At 43.3% G+C, this 25,812-nt stretch overlaps 1 protein-coding gene across 3 annotated transcripts in view; it reads left to right on the forward strand.

Moving 5' to 3' along the window:
- Positions 1-25,812, forward strand: part of LOC140738582 (GTPase KRas) — a 53,475-nt gene that overhangs the window by 9,089 nt on the left and 18,574 nt on the right. For all 3 annotated transcript variants that reach the window (XM_073066059.1, XM_073066058.1, XM_073066057.1), the window contains exon 3: positions 23,751-23,882. In XM_073066059.1, the coding sequence (XP_072922160.1) occupies positions 23,772-23,882 (111 nt within the window). In that variant the 5' untranslated portion in view covers positions 23,751-23,771. The remainder of the gene's footprint in view (positions 1-23,750; positions 23,883-25,812) is intronic.

The following is a 25,812-nucleotide window of genomic DNA, read 5'->3' on the forward strand; positions in this document are numbered from 1 at the left end:
CATATTGATATGCAAAGAATGTTGAGTGCTTTGTATTGATACAAGTATTGTGCACCATCTTAAACTGACAGGGCTTAACTCATGTCAACTTGTAAAATAAGCTGTTATTCTATTTATTTATTCTATATCTATTTCTGTTATTCTATTTTTGTCTATTTGTTGATATTGAGAAGTCTATAGATTCCTTCTCTAGAATGGGAACTTTGGTGACAGCCCATAGATATATTTAAAACTGAGATTTTTTGGGGGGGAATTGAAGATCATTGGGGGATAGTGGACTTTAGAGCTGTTGAGTGTGCCATGAGCTTGTTGCAAAGCAGTTTTGAAACTAAATGACTTGTGAACTAGAAGCTGTTGGATCCCCAACAAAAAAAAGTCTGCTGCCTTTTCATCGACAGCACACAATTCTGAGGCAGTCAGCATTTCAAGCTGAGGCCTTCAGCACTGGAAAGGAAGTGGGGAGAAACCGGACAAGGGGGGGTGGGTAGGGGGAAAGAACTACAAGGGTGAAAGTGAAACCATATGGGGGGAATGAAGTGAGAAGCTGAGAGGTGATAGGTGGAAGAAATAAACGGCTGAAGGAGGAATCTGATAGGAGAGTGGACCATGGGAGAAAGGGACAGGAGGGGCACCAGATAGAGGTGGTGGGCAAGTCAGGAGAAGGGGTAAAGGGGAGCTGGAATGGAAAAAGAAAAGGGGTAAAAATGTGATGTTCTGGATTTCTACCATCTGCAGAATCTCTTGTATTCTGAGGCAGGGGTTTAATAGTTTCTGAGAACTGCACTTAATACCATAAAGTAACTTGTCTGCCCACAAAGATAATAAAAATAGTGTTTAAAATGTGGTTCCTCTGGAGGAACCTTTTGGGGTGTGTCTGATTTGTTTTGGGTAACCTTGCCTTCAATAAAAAGGATATGGGTATTGCAAGCAGAGTTGGGTGGTGTGGCTCAGCGACTAGTAGTAGTGAAGAGTTGCTGAATGGGGTGCTTGGTGATGACGGTGCTCCTGTGAACGTGGGACAACAGCTGGAAGATGTGTGTTTAGGCCGCGTGCTTGCTGAAGTATTGTGGGCCTGGTAGACAGAAGGTGCTAATGCTTATTTGGGTTAGTATGAAGTGGGCAACCATTAGCTCCATCCAGGCAAGTAGCTGGTACTTCAACCTGCCCTGAAGGGGAGGCTTTGGGAGTTGGCTTGGTACCAAGTGCTATGGAATATTCCACCTCAGTTACAGCAGTCATGATAATTTTGAGCCGTTTTGGCTGTCTACTTTGGAGAGTGGTCCAAGTGATGTTTGATCATTGTTTTCATTATACTTGGAAAAAGTAATGGTGGGGGTGGGGGGGGGGGGGTCATCACCCTGAGATTCGGGTTCAAGTTTATTGTCGTTCAGCCATACAAGTGAAAAAACGTTCATCCAGATCAAGGAGCATAACACAGTACATATAACTTGCACACAACAATATAATATTACCACTAAAGGTGCATATACAATACACGTTTTTAAAAAAGTAAACAATATAATGCTACTGGAATGTCAGATATGATCAGACCTGGGTAGTGGCAGGAAGTTCAGCAGTCCTATGGCCTGGAGGAAGAAGCTGTTTCCATTCTAACACTACTTCTCCTAATTCTACAGCACCTGCCTGATGGAAGGGGGTCAAAGAGATTCTTGGATGGATGGAAGGGATCACTGACAATGTTATGGGCCCCGCATATGCTGCACTCATGATAAATATCTTTAATGGGTGGTAGAGAGCCCCCAATGATCCTCTCAGTAGATCTATTTATTACAGTCCTAAGTACCACACTGACTCACTGGGCTTGTTTAAGATATCTTCAGCTGCGGGTCTTTTGATATTTATGCGTAAGTGGGAAAGGGCATTTTGGTCTGAGCTAGAGCAGGGGGATTCCTGTGCTGAATTTTGCAATGGTTGTTAACTGTCTTATGGCTAGCAAACCTGACAATAAAAGTGGTTAACAAGTAGTATTGATCTAACTTGTAGCCCTTGACGACTGAGTGACAAAATGGTATAATGTCCTGACTTTGGAATGAATTGTTACGTGACTTGTGTGTCCCTCTTCAGAGGTAACGTTCCCCCAGTCCTCACCTTCTGCCCTATGAGATCTACATTCAGCATATTATCCTTCATTTTTCCCAGTCACAATGAGTCCCACCACCAGACACAACTTCCCCTCTTGCCCCTTTTCATCCTTTACAGAGACCACTCCTTCTGTGACTCCCTGGTTCACTTGTGCCTCCCCACCTATGCTTTACCCACTGGCACTTACTCCTGCGACTGTAGGAGGTGTAACACGTCCCTGTTGTCTCCTCCCTCACTGCTTTCCAGAGACCTCAACAGCCCAAGTGAGGCAAAGATCAATGTGTGCTGCCTCCGACATCTGCATTCATGCTCCCTCTGTGGCCCCTGCAGCAGTGAGATCAAGTGCAGACACTGTTACTAATCTTCAGAACTGAACCAATAGCCATCCTCAGCTCCCTGGTGTAGCTGTTAGTACAATGCTTTACAGCACCAGTGATCTGGGTTTAATTCTGTTTGTAAGGGGTTTGTACATTCTCCCCATGACTGCATGGGTTTCCATCAAATGCTCTGGTTTTCTCCCACGAATACAAATTTGAGTTAGTAAATGATGGACATGTTATGCTGGTGCTGGAAGCATGGTGGCACCTGTGGTAGTTAACACAAACAATGTATTTCGTAGTATGCTTTGATTGTTAAAGTGACAAACAAAGCTAATAGAAAACAATTTCAATTCCAGTTCCTATCCCCATTGCTACACTGACCTGTCCATCTTTGACCTGCTCCAATGCCAAAGTGAGGCCCATTGCAGACAAGGGAATCTGTGCCTCGTGTTCTGCCTGAGCAGTCTACAACCAATAGCAAGTTTTCCTATTTCAGGTAGCCCTTCCTTCCTATATCCTCCCCCCTTGCCCCCCCCCCCTTTTTGGTCCTCACATTTCTATTCCCTTTCCTCCCCCATCCCACCATAGGCCATTTTGATCCACTTCCCCTTCCTGGTTCAATCCACCTACTACACATGAATTTCAGCCACTGGATCCTGGTGCTGGTCTCCATCTGCCCCCTTCTCTTATCACCCGTCTCCTGGCTATACATCTCCCCCCCACCCTCCTCTGCCTCCATCAGCCAATCATCATTCACCCCTTCTACCTATTGCCTGCGGGCTCCTACTTCACCTCTGCCCCTCTTTAAACCGGCCATCTTCGTTCTCCACTCTGTCCTGATATAGGGTCTTGACCCAAAGTGTCAACAATTCCTCCCCCTTCTATCGATGTTGCATGACTTGCTGTGTACACCTTTGCTTGGTTAAGATCCATCACTCTTTTCTGAAAGCCACTGGAGATCATCCTGTGCTGTCACTCAGGTCTGAGATTTGCTTTCACAGGGTTTTAATGTGACTGAGGCGACTGTGAAAATCAGACAGCAGATGGGCTGAATACTCTGAGCTTCTGTGTGCTCATGATTATCAAGAGTTGGAGAGTTGGGAGCTAAAGGGTTAAGGATGATGGGGACCTGAAAGGCAACTTTTTCCCACCAGGTACAGGAATGAGCTGCTGGAGGAAGTGGCTGAGGTAGGTACATAACATCTTTTAAAGGCCCTTGGACTCCTACATGGGTAGGAAAGGATTAGAGAGATGTGGGGCTTATGGGACCAGCTTAGACTAGCACCTGGTCACTTTGGGCTGAAGGACCTGTTTCAGTGCGGTGTGATTGGCTCACAGGCTGGAAATTCCCACGAGTCAGTAAGAACGCTGCGTTTCTTCACTGAGGCTTTAAGCACGTCATTGGATGCTTCCTCTGTTCGCCCAGTAGTCTGTTTTCTATGACGAGTTCAGACTGGTTTCGTTTCGGGAGTCTGGTGTCAGGGTGTGGGAGATGTGGTCTGCCTAAAGTAGCTGAATGTAATTTGGGTATCTGATTTTTGGCCTGGGAGAAGACACTGGTTTTGGTTTGCTAATCCTGGTGAACTTGGGCTATACCTTCAGAGTTTCGGTGCACTAATTTTCAGTGATGTAGGAGGGTAGGGATCTTTAATCAATAGACCACAAGTTTTGTGCCTGGTCTGAAGTCTCGGTCTTCACGTGCTCTTTCCCAATTGACCAGTCTGTGCTATTGCGATAAAACCTGTGGTGAGTTTCTTCGTGCCCTTTTTGCCTTCAGTGAGAAATGCCCCTGAGAAACAGGAAGTGGTCCATCCTCGTGTGCCTCAGACATCGGGGTTGGAGCTCCACCAAACTTATGCAATGTTATCTACGCCCTGTAGATTGACCACTGGAGCTCGGGTGACCGGTTGAACAGTTTCCCTTTGTTTCTGAAGACTTGCTCCACTGCTTTGAGAGGTCTGAAAGACTGTTGCAACATTGCAGTCTGGTAGGTGGGGCCATGACTCAACCTTGTTTGACGCAGATCTTTGCTGAGATTGGCTCTCCTGTGGATCTGTTACTTGGTATCTGCTCTTGCATGAGACTGTGGACTAGGTGCACAATGGAGGTGAGCTTCAGTGGGCAGGAGGGTGTCATAGTCTCTCCAGAGAAAGTGTATAGGGGTTGTGCAGTGGAAGCTCTTGCTTCCTGATGTTTCAGTACAGTAAAGATTAGCTTTGTTACATGTACATCAGAATGCAGAGTGAAATGTTGCATTAACAACTAACATAGTTGGAGGGTGTGCTGGGGGCAGCCTGCAAGTGTTGCTATATTTCTGTTGCTGACTTACTATGCCCCTAACCTGTACATCTGCAGAATGTGGAACACCCAGAGGAAATGCTGGGTCACTGGGAGAACATACAAACTGCTTACAGATAGCGGGAATTGAACCCCAATCAGTGAACGCTGCTGCTGTAGAGTGATTGTGTTAATTGCTGTGCTACCATTCCTCCCAATAATCTGAAACACTGCCTCACCATCGCTGCTTTTATTTCTCTAGGGTTTGATCTTTATTTGGGGAATGATTTTTATTGTCACCAAAATTATTTTACATATTCCTCATTTCCAAATCACACTGATTCTGAGCTATTCTACTCCCTGAGTCCTGTCTATTAAACTTTACTTCTGTGTTCTGCTTTCTCATGTTTGAGTGCCCACCCCTCAATAAACCTCCTGACTGTTTAACCTAATTTACTTCCCTTTCCTTTTAAGATGGGTTCCGTGGACCCCTCGGTTAATTGTAACGATCAATGGCATTTTTTTTTTTATAAAGTTCAGGAACGCCTGTTTTAAGGGATGCATGCATTTTTGTGAAAATAGTTTAAAGGAATTTCCTTTCCTGTTTAATCTTGGCTCCAGGCCCACACCCTCCTTTTCCTCCTGCCTTGCATCCATTCCAACTCTGAACAGAGGTGTTCAGGCCCTTGATCCTGATCTATTTGAATCATTGATCTGTGTTTAACTCTGGATCCTGCTGCTTTGTGATCTAAAGGTTCTTCGGAAGTCAGGAATGAGGCATAAAACTTGTTGCTAGCAATTTTATTGAGCATTGTGAAAACAAGGAATGAACAAAGAGGAGTTGAGAGAACAAAAGACGAAGGAAAAAGCAGTTGTGGTTGTAAGAATTGACCGATAGAATAGCCAGGTTTAAGTAGCCTGACACCTGCCACTGAAAACTTTCTAGAACAATAGAAACCCCTACTGTAATTACTGGAAAATTCACTGAAAAATTACATATACAGTTATAAGAAAGTTTGTGAACCCTTTGCAATTACTGGTATTCTGCATTAATTACACATAAAATGTGATTTGATCTTCATTTAAGTCACAAATAATAGGCAAACACAATCTGCCTTAACTGTGTAGGCCTCCGTTGGTCAAAGTTAACCATGGATATTGCGTCCTAGTTGTCTAGGTACACAAGCCTGGGCAGTACGATATGGAGAGCAAGCTGGTGCCCGTGTAGCAAGCTCTTTACGCATCTGATGAATATAAAGGAACAGCAGAGAGCCATACAGTTTGGTACCAGAAACGTCACATAATTTCAAATCAGCATTGAACTCTGTAGGACTGCTTTAGGGACTCCAGTTCCAGAATTTTCCCCATGGTGTTTACTTTTGATGACTTCCCCGTGGGTGGGAATAGTCGCACGACAGCGGAGGTTTGAGATCAGAGTTTTCCTACCTCCTAGATGAGCTGCCAACCGCAGCTAATGAGACCCATCTGCCTGAAGGGACTAGTTTGAAGACGAGAATGACCGCCCCCCCCCCCCCGCCCCTTCTCCTGACAGTAGAAACAGTTCTGCTGGGCTTAATAGCTAAGCTACAAGTGAAGACCAGGAGCTGGACTTGGTTATCTGAGACGCACGACATTGGGAATATTTAACAGGCAGTGGGAGCTTGTCCCCATTACCGCTCCCAGCTATAACAACCTTAAGGAACCTTAATTAATAACACAAACAATTGTTGTACTTCTCATCAATACTGAATACACCATTTAACAATCACAGTACAATTTCAAAATAAAGTATGTTAACTTCGGGGAAGTGCCATCTACAAAAGCTATTTGAAGTTGGTTTTCCAGTCAATGAAATGAGATTGGAGTTGTCCATTGATGAGGTGCCCTGCCCTATACATTTTTTTTTAAAAAGGGACCACAAAGTCAAGTTACTGACAGCCTGCTCTTAAGAAAGGTCTGTTTCTGTGCACCATGCATCAATTGAAATCACTTTCAGGGGACCTGAATTGTAGAAGAATTGTAGAGGTGTCTAAAGCTGGAAAAGGCTACAAAAGCATTTCTAAAGACCTGAGTGATCATCAGTACACAATAAGAGAAATAGTCTACGAATGGAGGAATTCAGTTTTGTTGCTACTCTCCCTAGGAGTGGGCGTCTAGCAAAGATCACACAGAACACGATGTGCTATGCTGAAGGAGGTGAGAAAGAACCAAAGGATAACAGCGATAGGCCTGCAAAAATCTCTAGAACTTGCTAAAATCTGTTTGTGTCCACTATAAGAAAGGCACTGAACAAGAGTGGTGTCATGGAAGGACACCCTGGAGGAAGCCACTGTTGTCCAAAAAAAACATTGTTGCACATCTCGGGTTTGCAAAAGACCTTCTGGATGTTCCCCAATGCTTCTGTGACAATGTTATGTGGACAGGTGAGGCAAAAGAACTTCTTGGCTAAAATGCATACCCCTATGTTTGGAGGAAAAAGGGCAGTGCACACCAACAACAAAACCTCCTCCCACCTGTGAAGCATCATGGTTTGGGGGCTGCTTTGCTGCCCCAGGGCCTGGACAGCTTGCAATCATTGATGGAACAATGAATTTAAAACTGCATCAAGACATTTTGCAGGAGAATGTCAGGGTAGCAGTCCATCACCTGAAGCTTAGTAGCAGTTGAATGATGCAACAAGACAATAATCTGAAACACAAGAGTAAATCAACAACAGAATAATTTAAAGAAGAAAATTTGTATTTTGGAATGGCCAAGTTAAAGTCCAGACCTTAAGGCTGTTCATGCAAGGTGTCCCAGAAATATTGATGAACTGAAAGTTTGTATGGAAGAATGGTCTAAAATTCCTGCTCGCCATTGTGCAAGTCTGATCAGCAGCTACAGGAAACGTTTGGTGGAGGTTATTGCTGCTAAAGGAGGTTTTACCAGTTATTAAATGCAAGGGGTCACATACTTTTTCCAGCCTGGCCTGTGAATGATTAAACTGTGTTTAATAAAGGCATGAGAAATATAATTGTTTGTGTTATTAGTTTAGGCAGATAGTGTTTGTCTGTTATTGTGACTTAAATGAAGATCAAACCACATTGTGTAATTTAATGCAGAAAACCAGGTAATTGCAAAGGGTTCACAAACTTTCTTGCGACTGTATATAGATGATTATATAAAATACAAGCAAGCATAGGAAAGTTAAACCTCAAGAAAAATTAAAATTCTGCATCCCAATCCAACTTCATCCCCATGACCCTTCCCCGTCAGTCTCGAGTTGTGATGTTTTGAGCCTCATTAGCATTTAAGGGTGGAAAGTTCTATCTCCTCACACTGCCACCCTGAAGGCCAGATGCTAATTTTAAAGTGACATTCCATTGTGCAATGTGTCTGTGCACTTTTTGCTTTGTGCAGTGTGAAATGTTTATAAGACAACAGTTTGCACATTGCTTTTAAACCACTTTAACTTCCTGCTCCTGGTAGTTTTGGCCAGATGCCCTAAAGGTTGACTGTGCAAGGTCCCACCCATAATTTAGCACCATGGTTGAAAGAGCCTGAAGGAGGAATGGTGGCACTTGGGTGTGAGCTAGACTGGGCTGCGTGATCTATGCTAGTTCCTGATAATTTGAAATTCTCCCGTGCCTTTAAATTCTGTGTTGCCCCTTTTTACCTTTGGATTCTCCTGCAGCTCATCAACATCTCCATTATTGGCATCTCTGGAATCGGCTTCCTGGGCCCTAACCCAGAGAAACCCTGCCCACTGTGTCAATGCAATTACAAAAAAGGTCTACATGAAGCTGTATTTCGTTAGGAGTTTGAGTCAATGTAGTGGGTCAGCAAAGACTTCAATGAATTTCTTCATGTGTACCATGGAGAGTATTTTGACTGGCTGCATCACTGCCGTGTATAGATGGTCCAATGCACAGGATTGGAAGAGGCAATAGAGGGTCTGCCAGCTTCATGGGCATCAGCCCCACCATCAAGGACATCTTCAAAAGGTGATGCATTAAAAGGGTGGCATCCATCATTAGGCACTGCACCACATAGGACGTGCCCTCTCTCATTGCTGCCATCAGGGAGGAGATACAGGAGCTTGAAGACGCTCAATGTTTTAGGAACGGCTTCTTACAATCAGATTTTTGAACAGATCACGAGCCCATGAACACTACAAATATTTATACACCAAAATATTAATGTAAGTTGTAGTGTATCTGTGTATTGTTCTACCTTGCTGCCACAAAACAACAGATTTCACAACATAATAAACAGTGATAATAAATCTGATTCTGGGAACCCTCAGTCTCATCACCTTTCCTCAGTTCATTCAAATTATTTTGCTGCTTTTGTGAAGTGCTTGCTTTGTTAGATGTGCTGTATAGATGCTTCTTGCAGCACCACTGATTGAAGAATGCCTCAGAGGTGGGAAGGTTAGCCCCTGTGATGGAGCTGGTTGAGTCTACAACCCTCTGCAGGCTGTGATGCAGCTAATCAAAATTTCTATATTTCTGCACTGAATCTATAGAAAATTGCAAGTGTCTTTGGTGACATTCCAAATCTCCTTAACTTCTAATGAAGTAAAGCTCTAGGCATGCCTTCTAAGTTTATTTAAACAGCTTGCCAGCAACGAGTGACAGGAGCATCATAATGGGCCCACAGACAATACCAATGTGACTGACTAAAACTGAGTTAGATGGAAGCTGTAACTGGGAATGATGTCTTTATTTGTGCAGCAGAGTCTGAGGATCTCATTCTCCTGACATAGTTTTAAACCCTTTAAATACAAAGATAACACATACAGTTTCAATGGCTGTAGTAACTTATTTTAACATCTTGAATATAGTCAGTAACTTAACAGAATTAGATATTACAATAGAGCACTCCTAACAATATTCAATACAGTACTGCTTTCTGTTCTGAAAGCATCTCAGCACAACGTTCAGGCACCTAAAGTATACCTTTTTTTTGGGATGTGCTTTCCATTTTAGAAGTCCTCAGGATGGGGCTTTGCATTCAATAATAAAAATACTATTCCTTTTTCTCAATTCCTGCGTCTCTGCTGCATATGCTCCCAGGGTCAGGGTTTCCCCTCCAGGTTATCTAAAATGTTTTCCTTTGAAGTATGACGTTTTCCTTCAATGCTGTCCTAACCCCACTCACCCCTTCGCTTCCCCAGCCCATCACCTCCCTAGAATACTGATGAAAGCTCTCGGCTGGAAATGTTGACTGTTTATTTCCTTTAATGCTGTGTGACCTGTTGAGTTCCTCCAGCATTTTGTGTTCTAACGTGTAGCTGTTGCATAACACTGGAATTGGTTTATTATTGCTACAAGCTGAGATAGTGAAAATCTTGTCCTGTATACACATTGCTTTGAGGTAGAGCAAAGTAAAACATAAAGTGTAACAACAGCAGTGAAAATGCAGATAACCAACAAGGTGCAAGTTCACAACGATGTAGATTGAGGTCAAGAGTCCATCTTGTACTAGGGAACCATTCAATAGTCCTAAAACAGCAGGGTAGAAGCTGTCCTTGAGCCTGGTTTCGTACCTTCCCTCTGATGGAAGAGGAATGTCCAGGGTGGGTGTAGTCTTTAATGAACCTGACTGCTTTACTGATCCAGGAAGAAGTGCCCCCTAACACAAGCCTTTCCACTATTTGCACGGAGCAAGCTGGCAATGTGATTGGAGCACCACCCACTCACTCGGATGAGTGCAGTTCCAGCAATTCCTTACAATTTTTAACACCATCTAAGGCAAAATGGTTCACGTGATGGGTACTTCATCCACTGCCCTAAATATTTGTTTCCTCATTACTAGTGCTTAGTGTGCTTGGTGCTATCTACAGAATCTACTCAACAAGGTTTGTAGCAACTGTCTCAATTGCTTGCCATGTCTGCTGAGAGCATCACTGCCACCAGGCAAATCCAGCTGTTGGCTCCACTCCAAGGCCCCACCATTCTGATTTGGGAAAATAGTGGTCATTCAGTAGTCTAAATCTTAATATCCCACCAGTAGTACTTGGGAGTACCTTCAGGATTGCAGTGGTTTAAGAGAATAGCTTATTGCTACCATGAGGGCAGTTAACAGTGAGGCAATAAGTGCTGGTGTTCATGTTACCTGGTTTCTGGAAAGTGATTAAAAATGGTTTAGGGCCTGAATGGTGGCTGCAATCAATTATAGATCCCAGGTATCTGGAGCTCTCATTGACACAGTCCTGATGAAGGAGGTTAAGAGGCTGTTGATCTATGCGGTGTTGGTCCTGATCAAGTAGTCAGTATCTGAAAGAGATGACGTGAGCTGCAGTCATGCTGCAGGTCTCGTGCACACCCTGTTCTGTAGTGTCTCCCTGCTCCATGGTCTTGGTTCTCTGAATGTCTCCGCTTTCTCACTCCTCAGTACCTTCAATCTGTCCACCACAATATGCCGGAAGTTAAAATAGGGGTGCCCACCTATTTTAACTTCTCATTCTGGCATGTTGGTCCATGGCCACCTCTACTGCCACAATGAGGCTGCTCTCCGATAGCAGGACTAATAGCTCATTCTGTCTGGGTAGCTTCCAACCTGATGCAATAGACACCACTGTCTCTAACTTCCCTTTTCCATTCCTCATTTTGGTTACCTTCTCACTCCTTTCCTCACCTATCCATCACCTCCCTCTAGTGCTCCTCTTTCCCTTTTTCCCATGTTCCACACTCCTATCAGATTCCTCCTTCAGCCCTTTACCTCTTCCATGTATCAGCTTCTCACTTCATCCCACCCTCCCCTACCCACTCACCTGTCACCTGCTAGCTTGTACGCCCTCCCCCACCTTTTCTTTTCCAGTCCTGATGAAGGGTCTTTGCATGAATCCCCAACTGTTTATTCAACATAAAATTCAAGGAAAATTTATTATCAAATTACATTTTTGTCACCACCTACAACCCTGAGATTCATTTTCTTGTGGGCATACTCAATAAATCCAACAACCACAATAGAATCAATGAAAGACTGAAGCAACAGCGTTGGGCAACACGTGTACAAAAAAACAACAAACCATGCATGAGATGAAGGGTCCTTAAAAGTGAGTTCATAGGTTGTGGGAACAGTTCGATGATGGGGCGAGTGAAGTTATTCCCTCTGGTTCAGGAGCCTAATGGTTGAGGGGAATAACTGTTCTGGAATCTGGCAATGGGAGTCAATGTATCACCTCCCTGATAGCAGCAGCTAGAAAAGAGCATGGCCTCCATAGGTGTTTCTATTTCTTATTTTTGGTTCCTCATTCCCTTCTGTATCCCTCCCCAGTTCTCACCTCCCTCACTTTTGGAGGTTTTCTTTGCGATGCCTGCCTCTTTAGCCATTGGGTTTGCTGAGTGATGGTCAGATATGTATTACTGTAAATCTAGGCTTCCTGGACTTTTGTGATAATTTATTCAGGTTATGAAGAGTTTTGTTCCAGAAGGGGAATTTATTTTGCTTCAGTTAACAATGTATCTGTAGGTAAAGTAGGTGGTGCAGTTCGCAGCTTCAGTTACTCAGGTTCAATCCTGACCTCTGGTTAGGGCAAATAAGCCGGCAGGAAAAATCATTGAAGACTCTAGCTACTTTGCAATCTGCTTTTTTTTTAAAAAAAAAGCTTCCTTTTGGGAAAGATTAAAGGGCTAGTAAAGCAAAAACTTCATGCCCTCTTAAATGTTTCTTCCCCTAGTCAGTTTAATTACCCCCACCCCACCACCCTCTATCACCTCAGCCACAGCACTGGAAACACTTTTTATAATGCTGTTTACATTGTAAATACATGCTGGTGTTATTTATTTACGCACATTTCATTCCATATCCGTCCCTTAACCTCTATTTATAATTAGCTTTTTTTCATATTCTTTATAATTGTTGAATGCTGTGGTGTTGTTTTGCATCGCTCTGACCCACACACCACAGCAAATTCCTAATATCTGTAAATCTATATGGTGAATAAAGTTGATCCTTGGTTTGGCGTGGAGTTTGGTTTTTCCTGTCCGCGTGGGTTTCCTCCCATATCCCAAAGGTGTCCAGTTTGATAGGTTAATTGACCCTGATGTGTGAGTGAATGGTAGATTTTCAGGAATAGATGGGAATGTGAAGAAAATAAAAAGATCATTGTAAAGAGGTTGGCGTGGGCTGAATGGTGCACTCTGACTATAAAGCAATAATCACAGAGCTGAGATTTGTGCTGTTTTAGTTCACCTGTAGAACTACAGTGGCATGCAAATGTTTGGGCACCCCTGGTCTGTTATTGTGCATAGTTAAGTGAGTGTAAGATGAACTGATCTCCAAAAGTCGTAGTTAAAGATGAAGCATTCTTTTCAACATTTTAAGCAAGATTAGTGTATTATTTTTGTTGTACAATTTTAGAGTGGGGGGGGAAGGAGCACCATGCAAAAGTTTGGGCACCCCAAGAGATTTGAGCTCTCAGGTAACTTTTACCAAGGTCTCAGACCTTAATTAGCTTGTTAGGGCTATGGCTTGTTCACAGTCATCGTTAGGAAAGGCCAGGTGATGCAAATTTCAAAGCTTTATAAATACTGACTCCTCAAATCTTGTCCCAACAATCAGCAGCCATGGGTTCCCCTAAGCAGCTGCCTAGCACTCTGAAACTTAAAATAAATGATGCAGGAGAAGGCTTATAGGAAGATAGCAAAGTGTTTTCAGGTAGCTGTTTCCTCATTTCATAGTGTAATTAAGAAATGGCAGCTAACAGGAATGGTGGAGGTCAAGTTGAGGTCTGGAAGACCAAGAAAACTTTCCGAGAGAAGTGCTTGTAGGATTGCTAGAAAGGCAAATCAAAACCCCTGTTTGACTGCAAAAGCCCTTCAGGAGGATTTAGCAGACTCTGGAGTGGTGGTGCACTGTTCTACTGTGCAGTGACACCTGCACAAATATGACCTTCATGAAAGAGTCATCAGAAAACCTTTCCTGTGTCCTCACCACAAAATTCAGCGTCAGAAGTTTGCAAAGGAACATCTAAACAAGCCTGATGCATTTTGGAAAAGTCCTGTGGACTGATGAAGTTAAAACAAATTTTTTGGTCGCAATGAGCAGATGTTTGGAGAAAAAAGGGTGCAGAATTTCATGAAAAGAACACCTCTGCAACTGTTAAGCATGGGGGGTGGATTGATCATGCTTTGGACTTGTGTTGTAGCCAGTGGCACGGGGAATATTTCACTGGTAGAGGGAAGAATGAATTCAATTAAATGCCAGCAGGTTTTGGAAGCAAACATCACACTTTTTTAAAAAAAGCAACTGAAGATGAAAAGATGGCTTCTACAACAGGACAATGATCCTAAACACACCTCAAAATCCACAATGGACTACCTTGAGGCACAAGCTGAAGGTTTTGCCATGGCCCTCACGGTCCCCCAAAGTAAACATCATCGAAAATCTGTGGATAGACCTCAAAAGAGCAGTGCATGCAAGACGGCCCAAGAACCTCTCAGAACTAGAAGTCTTTTGCAAGGAAGAGTGGGTGAAAATCCCCCAAACAAGAATTGAAAGACTCTTAGCTGGCTACAGAAAGTGTTTACAAGCTGTGATACTTGCGAAAGGGGGTGCTACTAAGTACTGACTATGCAGGGTGCCCAAACTTTTGCTTTGGGCCCTTTTCCTTTTTTTTGTTATTTTGAATCTATAAAAGATGAAAATAAAAAAGGAATTTTAAAATATTAAAGAAATGTCATCTTTAACTTTATGCCTTTGGAAATCAGCTCATCTTTTACTCGCCTAGCTATTCACAGTAATAGAAATATTAACCAGGGGTGCCCAAACTTTTGCATGCACCTGTATGCTCTCACTTTTGAAATTTTCTTTCACATGCTTTCCTCTGGCTCGCAGTCTTGCTTGGCCACATCTGCCTTGTTTTGCCTTCCCAATGTTTTGCAGAGACAGGTGAAGGGTACAGAGATGGCATATAGAGAATGAGAAGGGACAGCAATAATATTCACAAGACGAGACTGAACTGAGTCAATTGGGTGAAAACAATGGTGTGCTCCAAAGAAAATGGTGATTGATTTGGACGGCCCAAGTCCTTGGTGGCAGTTTGCAGATGCTGGAAATCTGGAGGAACACACAATGCTGGAGGAACTCAGCAGGCCAGGCAGCATCTATGGAGAGGAATAAATAGTTGACGTTCTGGGCCAAGACCTTTAATCAGGACTGGAGGGGAAGGGAAAAGTCAGAATAAGGTGGAGGGAGCTGTTGGAGTGCAAATAATTGGTGAGAGGGAAGGTGGGTGGGGGGATGGGGTGTTGAAGTGAGAAGCTGGGAGGTAATGGGTGCTAGAAGGTGGAAACGTTGATGCTATTTATTTTGCAGCCAAAGTCACATTCAAATTTAATCGTGTCTTTGCCTGAGATTAACACTAGTCTGATAATCAGCACAACACTGGAGTTGATTACATATTTATAATGTTCCAAGCTCTGTCATTGGGTTAAAGTTAGTCATAGATTAATGCAGCTGAATACAGGCCTTCTATGCCACCCATGGTGCCTACCCAGCTAGTCCCAATTTTCCCATGTTTGACTGTAATCACTCGAGCTCCCTTTCCTCCTCCCTCTTCTCTTTCTTCTCCCCTCTCTCTTCCCCCCCCCCCCCCCATTTACCTAGCCACCTCTAAGTGTATATCTCTGATGTTTAGCAGTGTGGCTAAGTAAATTTCTCACTTATCTGTCAGTGACAGAGAGCATGTTCTGGTGACTGTAGAGGGAGGTATGGCTCAGTAATCACTTAGTCCTGCACAGTTATTTCTTGTTACCACCAATAATGTTATAGGGAGTCTTTCTTCTCCCTGAGAAGAATGTTGAAGGACACTGTGCCTGGAGACTTCCAACCACCATCTTGTGCTCAGAGGATTTACCATAGCTGTCGTTCTCTTTCTGGGCAATCCATGGATTGGATAGAATGTAGAACATTACAACACAGTGCAGGCCCTTTGGCCCATGATGTTGTACCAACGTTTTAACCTACTCTAAGATCAATCTAAGAGTTTCTTATGCCCCTAATGTACCTGCCTCCGCTACCACCTCTAGCAGGGCATTCCATGCACCTACCATTCTCTGTGTAAGAACTTGCCATCCCCCAAAACTTTCCTCCACTCACTTTAAACCAATGCCCCTTTCTCTTAGCTATTTCTGCCCTGGGGAAAAAGTCACTGGCTATCCATTCAATCTCTCATCACATACAGTTCTATTAATTCACCTCTCATCCTCCTCCACTCCAGAAAAAGAAGCCCTAGCTCACTCAACCTGTTCTCAAAAGACATGCCCTTCAGTCCAGGCAGCATCCTGGTAAATCTCTTCTAAGCCCTTTCTAAAGCTTCTGTACCCTTCCAGGCCACTGGAACTGAAAACAGTATTGTCTGATGAGCATAATATATGCCAATGGATAGAGGATCCTAGATACACACAATGGTGACCAATGGCACAGCCATTAGTCATTTCAAGGATTTTGGGCAGCAGACCTCTTACTGCTCACTGGGGCATTGTCAGTTGCTCCTAGTGTGTAGACAAGTTGTAGAAAGAGAGGAGTTGGCTGAAACATGATGAGAATAAAATGGGTCTGGGTAGAGGATTGATACTGACCCGGTGGGTTGGAATATATCTGACCAAGGACAGCCAAAACAAAAACTGTCACTGATCTTCCCTTGTACTAAGTGGTTACTTATGTTTTGTGCTTTTGTTTAGAAAGGATCTGTGTAGCTAGCATGCAAAACAGCTTTTCACTGTACCTCAGTACATGTGACAATAATAAACCAATTCCAATTAATGAACCAGGTGAGTTTATCTCCAACACTAGTACTTTCATAGTAACCATCCTTGAAACTAGCATTTCATTTAGCTATTTATAGAATGGTAGGTTTCAAACTCAATGTGGTCTGATGATTCAAGGATATTTCTATCTCCGGTTTTTCCCAGTTTCCCACAAACATTACACCATCTTAGTACACTATCACCTCTTGCTGCCTGTCATCCTTTCACAACCCAGCCAATCCCCTGGTCCAGCTCACCCCCGCTAACTGCTCTCAGAAAGGTTTTTTCTGTTATCAGGACCTCAGTCCCGCGATGCACTGAAGACCCGTCCCAGCCCATCAACATCCTACTTAAGCAAACATTTGGTGGCAAAGTCACAAATCCTGTTTCCACAGAAAATGCTGCAGTGATATTTTTAGAAACCAGTATACTGTACATTATCTAAATGTGGGTGGGGAAGAGTCAGGTTCCTGGATTATGTCATGTGGCTCTTGCCAAATAAGAGTTTGACTTCGGATACTTTCTCCAACCAAATATTTTCCAACGTGCATAGCTTCATGAAAATGCATATCAGTATTTTCCATTCAAGTGGTATCATTTACACCTTTCCTGTGCCTAGAAATTACCGCGATATTAATGGCTGGAAATATCAATATTAAGTATGCTCTGGTTTTAAATAAGTGATAGCATTATTTTGAACAGCAACTAACTCAGTTTAGCTAAGATAAACTCTGCAGTGTTAATAACAGCTTTTCATTGTCCTATTCCATGTCAGTTGCCATTATTGTGGCATACTGATAAATTTTAACCCAAATACATTAATGTGCCTAAAATCATTAGATCTACAATCAGGCACTTGCAGTTATTGTGTTACGTTGTACAATACCCAGATCAGCCTTGGCTCTCGACCATCACCTGAGATGGAAGAATATGGAATTCATGCAGTGTTCCAGAGACTTTAGGAAATAATCCAGGAAGTGGCATTTTACAGAAAAATTACAATCAAGATCTGTAAACACAAAAGTACAGTGCAGATGCTGTGGTCAAATCAACACGGACAAAAGCTGGATGAACTCAGCAGGTTGGGCAGCATCCGTGGAAATGAGCAGTCAACGTTTCGGGCCGAGACCCTTCATCAGGACTGAAGGAGGAGGGGGCAGGGGCCCTATAAAGAAGGTGGGGGGAGGGGGGAATGTGTCAGGTGAAAAACCAATCAGAGGAAAAGTCAAGGGGTGGGGGAGGGGAAGCAGGGAGGGGATAGGCAGGAAAAGTGAAGAAGGAATGTAAGGGGAAAGCACTATGGGTAGTAGAAGAAAGCAGAATCATGAGAGAGGTGATAGGTGATAGGTATATGGCGGTATACCCAGCCCCTTGGTCATATACCGCCTGGGTAGTCTCCAGCCCCTTGGTATGAACATCGAATTCTCCAACTTCCGGTAATTCCTTCCCTCTCCCTTCCCCCATCCCACTTTCACCCTGCCTCTTCATCTAGCTGCCTATCACCTCTCTCATTATTCTGCCGCCTTCTACTACCCACAGTGCTTTCCCCTTACATTCCTTCTTCACCTTTCCTGCCTAACCCCTCCCCCCACCTTTATAGGGCCCCTGCCCCCTCCTCCTTCAGTCCTGATGAAGGGTCTTGGCCCGAAACGTTGACTGCTCCTTTCAACGGATGCTGCCCGACCTGCTGAGTTCATCCAGCTTGTTTGTACGTGTTAACAATCAAGATCTGGTCTGCTGACTCAGATGAATGTAAAACATCACATGCAATTGACGAACAGTGGTATCAGACCAACTTCTATCCCTCAGAGACCATCCCATCACTCATCTCAATCTGTCTGTGGTACCACTTGCCTAGTTTCCTAGACAGTTCCCAGAAGGCATTGGTCTAGGTGCTGGTTGATGGGAGTAGGCAGAATAATGGTTTGGCACAGACTAAATGGGCTGAAGGGCCTGTTACTGTGTTATAGTTCTCCGTGACTCTAAAACATAGGCCACAAAGTACTCCTTGCTTTCAAAGCTGTGAAAGGGTCTAATTAGTCCTTTCCTTGCACAATTTGAAATGGTATTAATCTGAACCAGCAGGCAGGTCACCACAAGGCAGTTGCAGCATATATTTTGAAGTTAGTTAGCCAAGCATTAATAAATAAAGTGAAAACCATTATATATGTAATAAATGAAAGATTTTTTGCCTTTCAGACTAAGATAGGCTGGATTTTAAAGCTGGCTTTAAACAGTAATGGGAACAAAGCCCAATTCTTTGCATTGTAGCCAACTAGGTGAATGGGTCACCATTGATGATTGGATTCCAGATGTGTAATCAGGGGAAACTGGATCTTTAAAAAGGGGCTTGGTTCTTTTATTTCACTGTTCATTTTAACTGCTCAGGTCAACCTGTTTGCACTGCAGCATTTTAAATGTCACTGTCTATAGGTCACGGCAAATGGGCAACAATAGCTTTAAGTGTTGAATCTGGGAAGAGGAGGAGGAAATTGGCAAGCATTCAGATACTAGAACCTCGCAATGCAAAATCTGTGTGAGGTCCAAGTGTTTAGTCAGAGTTGCACAAAACAGTCACAGTCCCTTCACCCCCCAGCATTCATTCTGCTCTCTTTGCCCATCTACGTATATTAATGCTGTTTGCCAACATTCCAGCAAAAGTGAGCAAAATGGCTTTAAAAAGGTTCTATGCAAACTAATTCATTGGAATGCTATTTTATTCAGAAGTTAATTATGATATAAAAATGCTCCCTAAAATAAGCCTGTATTGATCTGACTTTTGTTCAAAAATATTAGGGATGCACTTGGAGTGAATTGAAATGTGACACGTGTAAAGTGGCTGGCAGAAAGAAGCCTTGTCTGTCCATTTGTGGCTGCGAACATCATGATTAGAGTTCAGTTGCTGGTGATCAACTTGATTATCGCCAGCCTACCATTAGCACGTGCAGGAGTGAGGTAGATCAGCTGGTTGAGAGAGGTCGGAACAGCAAACTTGCACCCAATGTCATTAAGACCAATGAATCAAATGGGGACTTCAGGAGAACACACACCAGTCCTCATTGAGGGGTCAGTAGTGGAAAGGATGAGGAGCTTCAAGTTCCTGACTGTCAACATCTCTGAAGATCTATCCAGGGCCCAACATATTGATGCACCTACAGAGGTACATCGGCAGCTATATTTTATTAGGAGTTTGAGATGAGGTATCTCAATAAAGACCAGCAAATTCCTACAGTTCTTCTGTGGAGAGCATTCTAACTGGCTGCATCCCCACGTGGTATGGAGGGGCCCCTGTGCTGGATGGGGAAAAAGCTGCTGAGGGTTGTAGGCTCAGTCATGGGCACCAGCCTCCCCACCACTGAGGACGTGCCTCAAGAAGACAGTATGCATCGTGAAAGACTCACCAGCCAGAACATCCCCTCTTCTCATCTCTTCAGGCTATTATGGCAGTAATGTTTTACCAACAGCTCATTCTCCTCGGCCGTCGGATTTCTGAATGGTCCATGAAGCCATGAACCTCACTATTCTGATCTCTTTTTGTACTATTTTATAATTGTAATTTAGTTTTATGTGCTGCTCTACTGATGCTGCAGGACAGCAAGTTATGACAAATGGTTCTGATAAGTCTTAATTTCTTTGTTTTTAATTGTAGTTTAATTAGCATCGTATGATGGCATGACATTTGCTTGGAGGGCTTTAGTATTTGATATCCCCTGTCAATGGTCATGGTATGTTAAGTGTATCGATGGTAGTTCTTTTGACAGTTTCATCAGAAGAATTGAGTAGCAGAACAGGGAGTCCTGGGAGGATGCCCTGGCTCTTGACCTAGATATTGCAGAGTGGGGTTTTGGTAGCTGAACTTTGGTAGAGTCCTACTGTAGGTATCAGGCTATGGTGGAGAACACATGACGTAGGATCAGGTTTCAATGTTCAAGGTAAATTTATTAGGTGGTTAGGAGACTTCACAAAAGCATCATGAACAAGTCCTGGGAATCTCATCTATACTCAGTGCATGTTCAATATTGAGTGCACGTTCGTGGTCTTCTGCTGATGTAGTCCATCTGCTTCAAGGTTCAACATGTGCATTCAGAGATGCTCTTCTGCACAGCACTGTTGTAATGTGTGGTTATCTGAGTTACTGTCACCTTCCTGTCAGCTTGAACCAGTCTGGCCATTCTCCTCTCACCTCTCATTAACAAGCATTTTCACCATCGAGCTGCCGCTCACTGGGTGTGTTTTTTTGTTTATTGCACCATTCTCTGTAAACTCTAGAGACTGTTGTGTAGGAGATCAGCAATTTCTGAGGTACTCAAACCAGTCTACCTGGCGTCAACAATCATTCCATGGTTAAAGTCACTTAGATCACATTTCTTCCCCGTTCTGATGTTTGCTCTGAACAACAACTGAACCTCTTGACCATGTCTAGTCTACGTTCTTTTATGCATTGAGTTGCTGCCAGATAATTGCCTGATATTTGCATTATCAAACAGGTGTACCTAATAAAGTGGCCACTCAAGTAAGCTCAGGAGAACCCTCTTCCGCTACTTCCCCTCTGATTTCTCCTTCGGAAGTACTGAACTAAGCTGTTTGTGGCTGCTGACGAGGAGGGGTGATCCTGGGTTATGGGTGTGGATTTGGAAGGGCCAGCCAGATAGGGCGTTCTCTACTTTTGGCAGAAATCTGGTTTAGGAGAGCCAGCGTGAAGTTTGAGATAATATGTTTATGCAGTTTCCAAGGTTTAGTAGCAAAGTTAGATCCTGAGCCAGTTATCCCACCCTTTACTATCAAGCTGCAAGCACTGGGCAATGGATCTGTATGTGCCATTAATGGTTTCAGTGACTGTAAAGCCTACAGGGTAACATGGGCCTGCTCACACACTCTGCACTCCCAGAAAATACAGATACTTCAGGCCACACAGCATTACATTTTCATCAACTTTAATAGCTTCCTAGAGACTGGATAAAATCCATCCTTTTAAATGATCCAATACTTCAGTCACACCAACTTAATATTAATATTGGCATATTCCTGCTATACACTTTAACATGAGGCACCAGCCAGAATAAAAAGCCTTTTGTAGGAGAGTGTTTAATTTGACTGCTCACCTTTTAAAACCCAAAATAGTTTCTTTGTGAGGTACAGATCAGCCATGACCTCATCAAGAGGCAGGACAGCTTTGCAGGGTTGAATGGCCTCGTTCACAGCTGTCTCATGCAGGTTTAGAGCACTCAGTAATATGAGCTGCTACAAACATTTATTTTTAGCATTATCTGTAAATGCGGCACACCCAAAGTTTTCAGGAGAATTCATTTCCTTTTGGGTGTGGTGTCCTTGGTCTCCTCTTCCTTGGGTCTTCGGGGAAATGGGCTGAAATGGGGTTTGTGACGACAAGCCAGCTCTTCCTGCAGATGATCTGCAACTACATCAAATCTCAGCCAGTTGTCAACAATGGATATTTTTAGTCCTTTTTAGCTTTGATGGTACAGCCTGTGACGTTCCATTAGTTTCCCTTCATGACTGTGCTTTAATAGAAGAAATAGAATTGTCTTGAAGAAGCTGGTTAAATATGAAACAACTCTTCCCCTCACCCATCCCTACTCCCTTCTGCCTCCTGTATTACTCCTCCCCCCCATCCCGATATCACGAACACCCGTCCCCAGCCCGTCATATCCCACCACTCTCACCTCACCCCCCCCCATGCATTTTTCACTTTCATTATTGAAATAGTTGAATACACTGAATTGGTATTCAACATTTTAGTTTTGAATGCAGATAAGGTTCCAATAATTCCGTCATCTGCTCTTTTCTCTTGAATTGATGATCTTGGAATAAATTAATGAAAGATTATGCTGCTACTCATGACTACTGTCAGTCATTTCCATTGTCATAGTGTAGGAGATTTGGGCCCACGCCAGTGTACAATGTACAATAGAATTGCTGAGGCTTGAGAGTAAATGTCGACTGGCAGGAAGCAAAATTATTGCGTTGTAAGAAATGTCATTACATCCTTATCTATGCATTTGTGACCTGAGGCAACCCAATGTGCTTTACAGATTCAATTCTTGAAGTTTAATCATTGTAAAGTAGAAAGTAATGTTTGGATAATAAACATTCAGTTTTACTCTGTGACATTTGTGGAAAGGGAAACATTGGAGTAAGAACTCTCTTACCTGATTTAAAGCGTTGACATTTGATCTTTGGTATTCTGCTCAGATGGGCTATTGTTATTTATTTAGCAATACAGCATGGAGTAGACCTCCGTCCCTTCATGCAGCCCCAGACGACCCCGATTAACCCTAACTTCATCACAGGACAATTTACAATTACCTACCTGGTCCATCTTTGGACTGTGGGAGAGAACCGGAGCACCCGGGGGGAATCCCTTGCATTCCACGGGGAGGGCATACAGACTCCTTACAGAGGACACTGGGACTGAATTCCCTTCTCCGATGCCTTAAGCTTTAATAGTGTCACACTAACCGCTACACTACTATGGTAGTGCCCATTTGTTGTCCCTTTCAAAAGTGTGTACTTTCTCAACATTGCAAGTGCGTGTTAATCTGGAGATTAAGCTCAAGTCTCTAAAACCTCCTGTCATCAGATAGTGCTACGGAGCCAGAGCTGATACTCAGTTTGGAAGCATTTTCTGAGCAGTCTTGCAGCTTGGATCAGTAGGTGACTCTTTGAGGCATTTTGTGACTGTGATTCTATCCAGAGTACAGTATGTAGAGTTTTGGTTGTCAATGGCAAACCAGGTTTGTGATATTGGGATCACTGAGAAAAGAGAGACTTATTAGCCATTGCTTGTTACACAAGGTTCCATTATGATTTTTGCTTTTTCTCCGAGAGGAACTCGGGAGTCAAATGTTAAAAATGAGATTCTGTAGGTTCTGGAAATCCAGAGCCACACACACAACGTTAAAGGAACTCAACAGGTCAGGCAGTCATCAGTTGAAAGGAATTAAACGTTCGGCATTTTGGGCCAAGACTGTTTATCTGGACTAACTAAAGGGACTCAACTTGAAACTTCAACCTTGTATTCCAAACCATAGACACTGCTTGACCTGCTGAGTTCCTCTAACATTTTGTGTGTGTTACCTTGGAATTCAAAAATGTTCTTGTGGGCCTTGCTTTACATACAAGTGAGACAGTAAGAATTCTTGACTCCAAAGGATTACTCCATTTTTCTATATGTGTTTGAAAACAGTTTTGGATGTAGTTACTGCATCAGCAGCTTATTCAGCTCCTACGGAATTGCTTTTACTTCATCCATGTCAGTGATTTGATGCTAATGGCTGGCCTTTTCCTTGCACAGGTCTGCCCTTGAGCAGAGAAGATGACCGAATACAAACTTGTGGTGGTCGGAGCTGGTGGCGTAGGCAAAAGTGCTCTGACGATCCAACTTATTCAGAACCACTTTGTGGATGAATATGATCCCACGATAGAAGTAAGTTTCCTTTTCTTTTACTATGGGGATGTGCATAATTAAAAAGTGAGCTTTTAAGGTAGACATTTTTAAACTAATGAAGGGAGGAAAGTGTAGTAACTGTCCAAGGTGGTTAAGCTATTAAAGTAGTGATAGAATATTACAGTACGGTACAGGCCTTTCGGCCCACATCGTTGTGCTGACCTTTTAACCTACTCTGAAATCAATCTAACCCTTCCTTCCTAAGTTGCCTTCTATTTTTCTATCATCCATATGCCTCTGTAAGAGTTTCTTAAATGTCCCTAATGTATCTGCCTAGATGCCTGAATTAATCTGGGCTGGGTGGGTGGGGGGGGGGGGGGAGGTAAGGAGAATAATTAATTAATTAAAACTGAAATTAAAAGCTAGGATCAGTAAGGGTGACCATGAAACTACCCACCAGAATGCTATCATTTGGAAACAAAAGTTGGCCTGTGTTGGTTGGGTGGCTGTTACTACAGGCTCACGGATGTAGTCATCTCTTAACTGGCCTTTGAAATAGCCACTGATGCATCAAACCCATTACTCACCATGAGAATACACTCATCACAGACTGCAGTGGTTCAAGAGAGCAGGGCGTGAGAAGCCTTCATATCATGAATTTCAAAAGAATACATTTTTGAAAAGAGATGACAATATTTTCCCTGAAGGAAACCATTCGGTAGCTGGACCAAGTAGCTAGGAAAGGCAGTGGTTAACAAGATGTCTAAGCTGTCCCTCAATTCTGGAGGAAAGTTTGGGTTTGGCAACTTCTAGTCTCCTTGTTCAGCAGGCATAGATAGGAAACAGGAATGGGAGATGCTATTGATGTGGATCAAGAATCTGATAAGGGATGTAAATGCCAGCATACCTGGCAAGTGCAAACTTCCATTGCTGGAGGGGAGTCGTCATTGAGATACTTAATGTAACTACTGAGTGATGGGGACAGGGTGAATATTTGAGATGCTATATTTTCAGTCTTGCCCTTAAACTTCATTATTCCTCCAAAAAGTTTCCAATTAGTCAATACTTTTTGAGTATGGCCTCCGTTGAAATGCAGAGAGAGGTGTTATCCAGTTTCTGCACAGCACGATCTTATTAACTATAACGAGATGAGTGATCAGACCTTTCTAAAGTAATGTTGGGGTTGTGGTATGTTAAAAGAAATGTCTTGTGCAGGACGTTTAAAAGAGAACAATGCTGTGGGATCATTGATTCTGTGGGCAGATGGAGTCATGATTTAAATCTACTATGAGAGAGAGTGATTCCAACAGTGGTTCTCCAATGAGGGAGGTGAGGTGGGGTGGGGGGAACGAATGGGTTTCAGTTAGTATCAGAACCTGGTGGTGTGAGGCCTAAGACTCCTGTACCTCCTGCTTGGTGGTAGCAAGAAGAGACCATGGCCTGGAAGGTGGAGGTCCTTCAGGATGGATGCTGCTTTCTTGCAGATGTGCTGAAATTCGGAGAGTGCTTTGCCTGTGATGGACTGGAATGTAGTTGCTGCTTTCTGTAGACTTTTCCCTTACTAGGCATTGGTATTTCCATTCCAGGTCACGATGCAACCATTGTGCATCTATAGAAGTTTGTGAAAGTTTTAAATGACATGCCAAAACTTCCAAAAAAGTAGAGGTGCTTGGACCTCCTTTGTGATGGTACTTGTGTGCCGCTCCCAGAACAGATCCTCTCACATGGTAACCAAGGGATTTAAAGTTACGGACCCTCTCCACCTCTGATCCCCCAATGAGGACTGGCTCATGGGCTCAGGCTTCCTCCTCTCGTAGCTGATCATCAACTCTGGCTTTGCTGACATTGAATAAGAGGTTGTTGTGGCACAATTCAACCAGATTTTCAATCTCTAACCATTCGGGAACTTTGGCAGGTTTTGTGAGTGAATTCAGATACAAGGATACTTCTTTCAACTGCTTAAATAGTG

This window comes from Hemitrygon akajei, chromosome 14, assembly GCF_048418815.1.
Source record: "Hemitrygon akajei chromosome 14, sHemAka1.3, whole genome shotgun sequence".
NCBI classification, from domain to species: Eukaryota; Metazoa; Chordata; class Chondrichthyes; order Myliobatiformes; family Dasyatidae; genus Hemitrygon; species Hemitrygon akajei.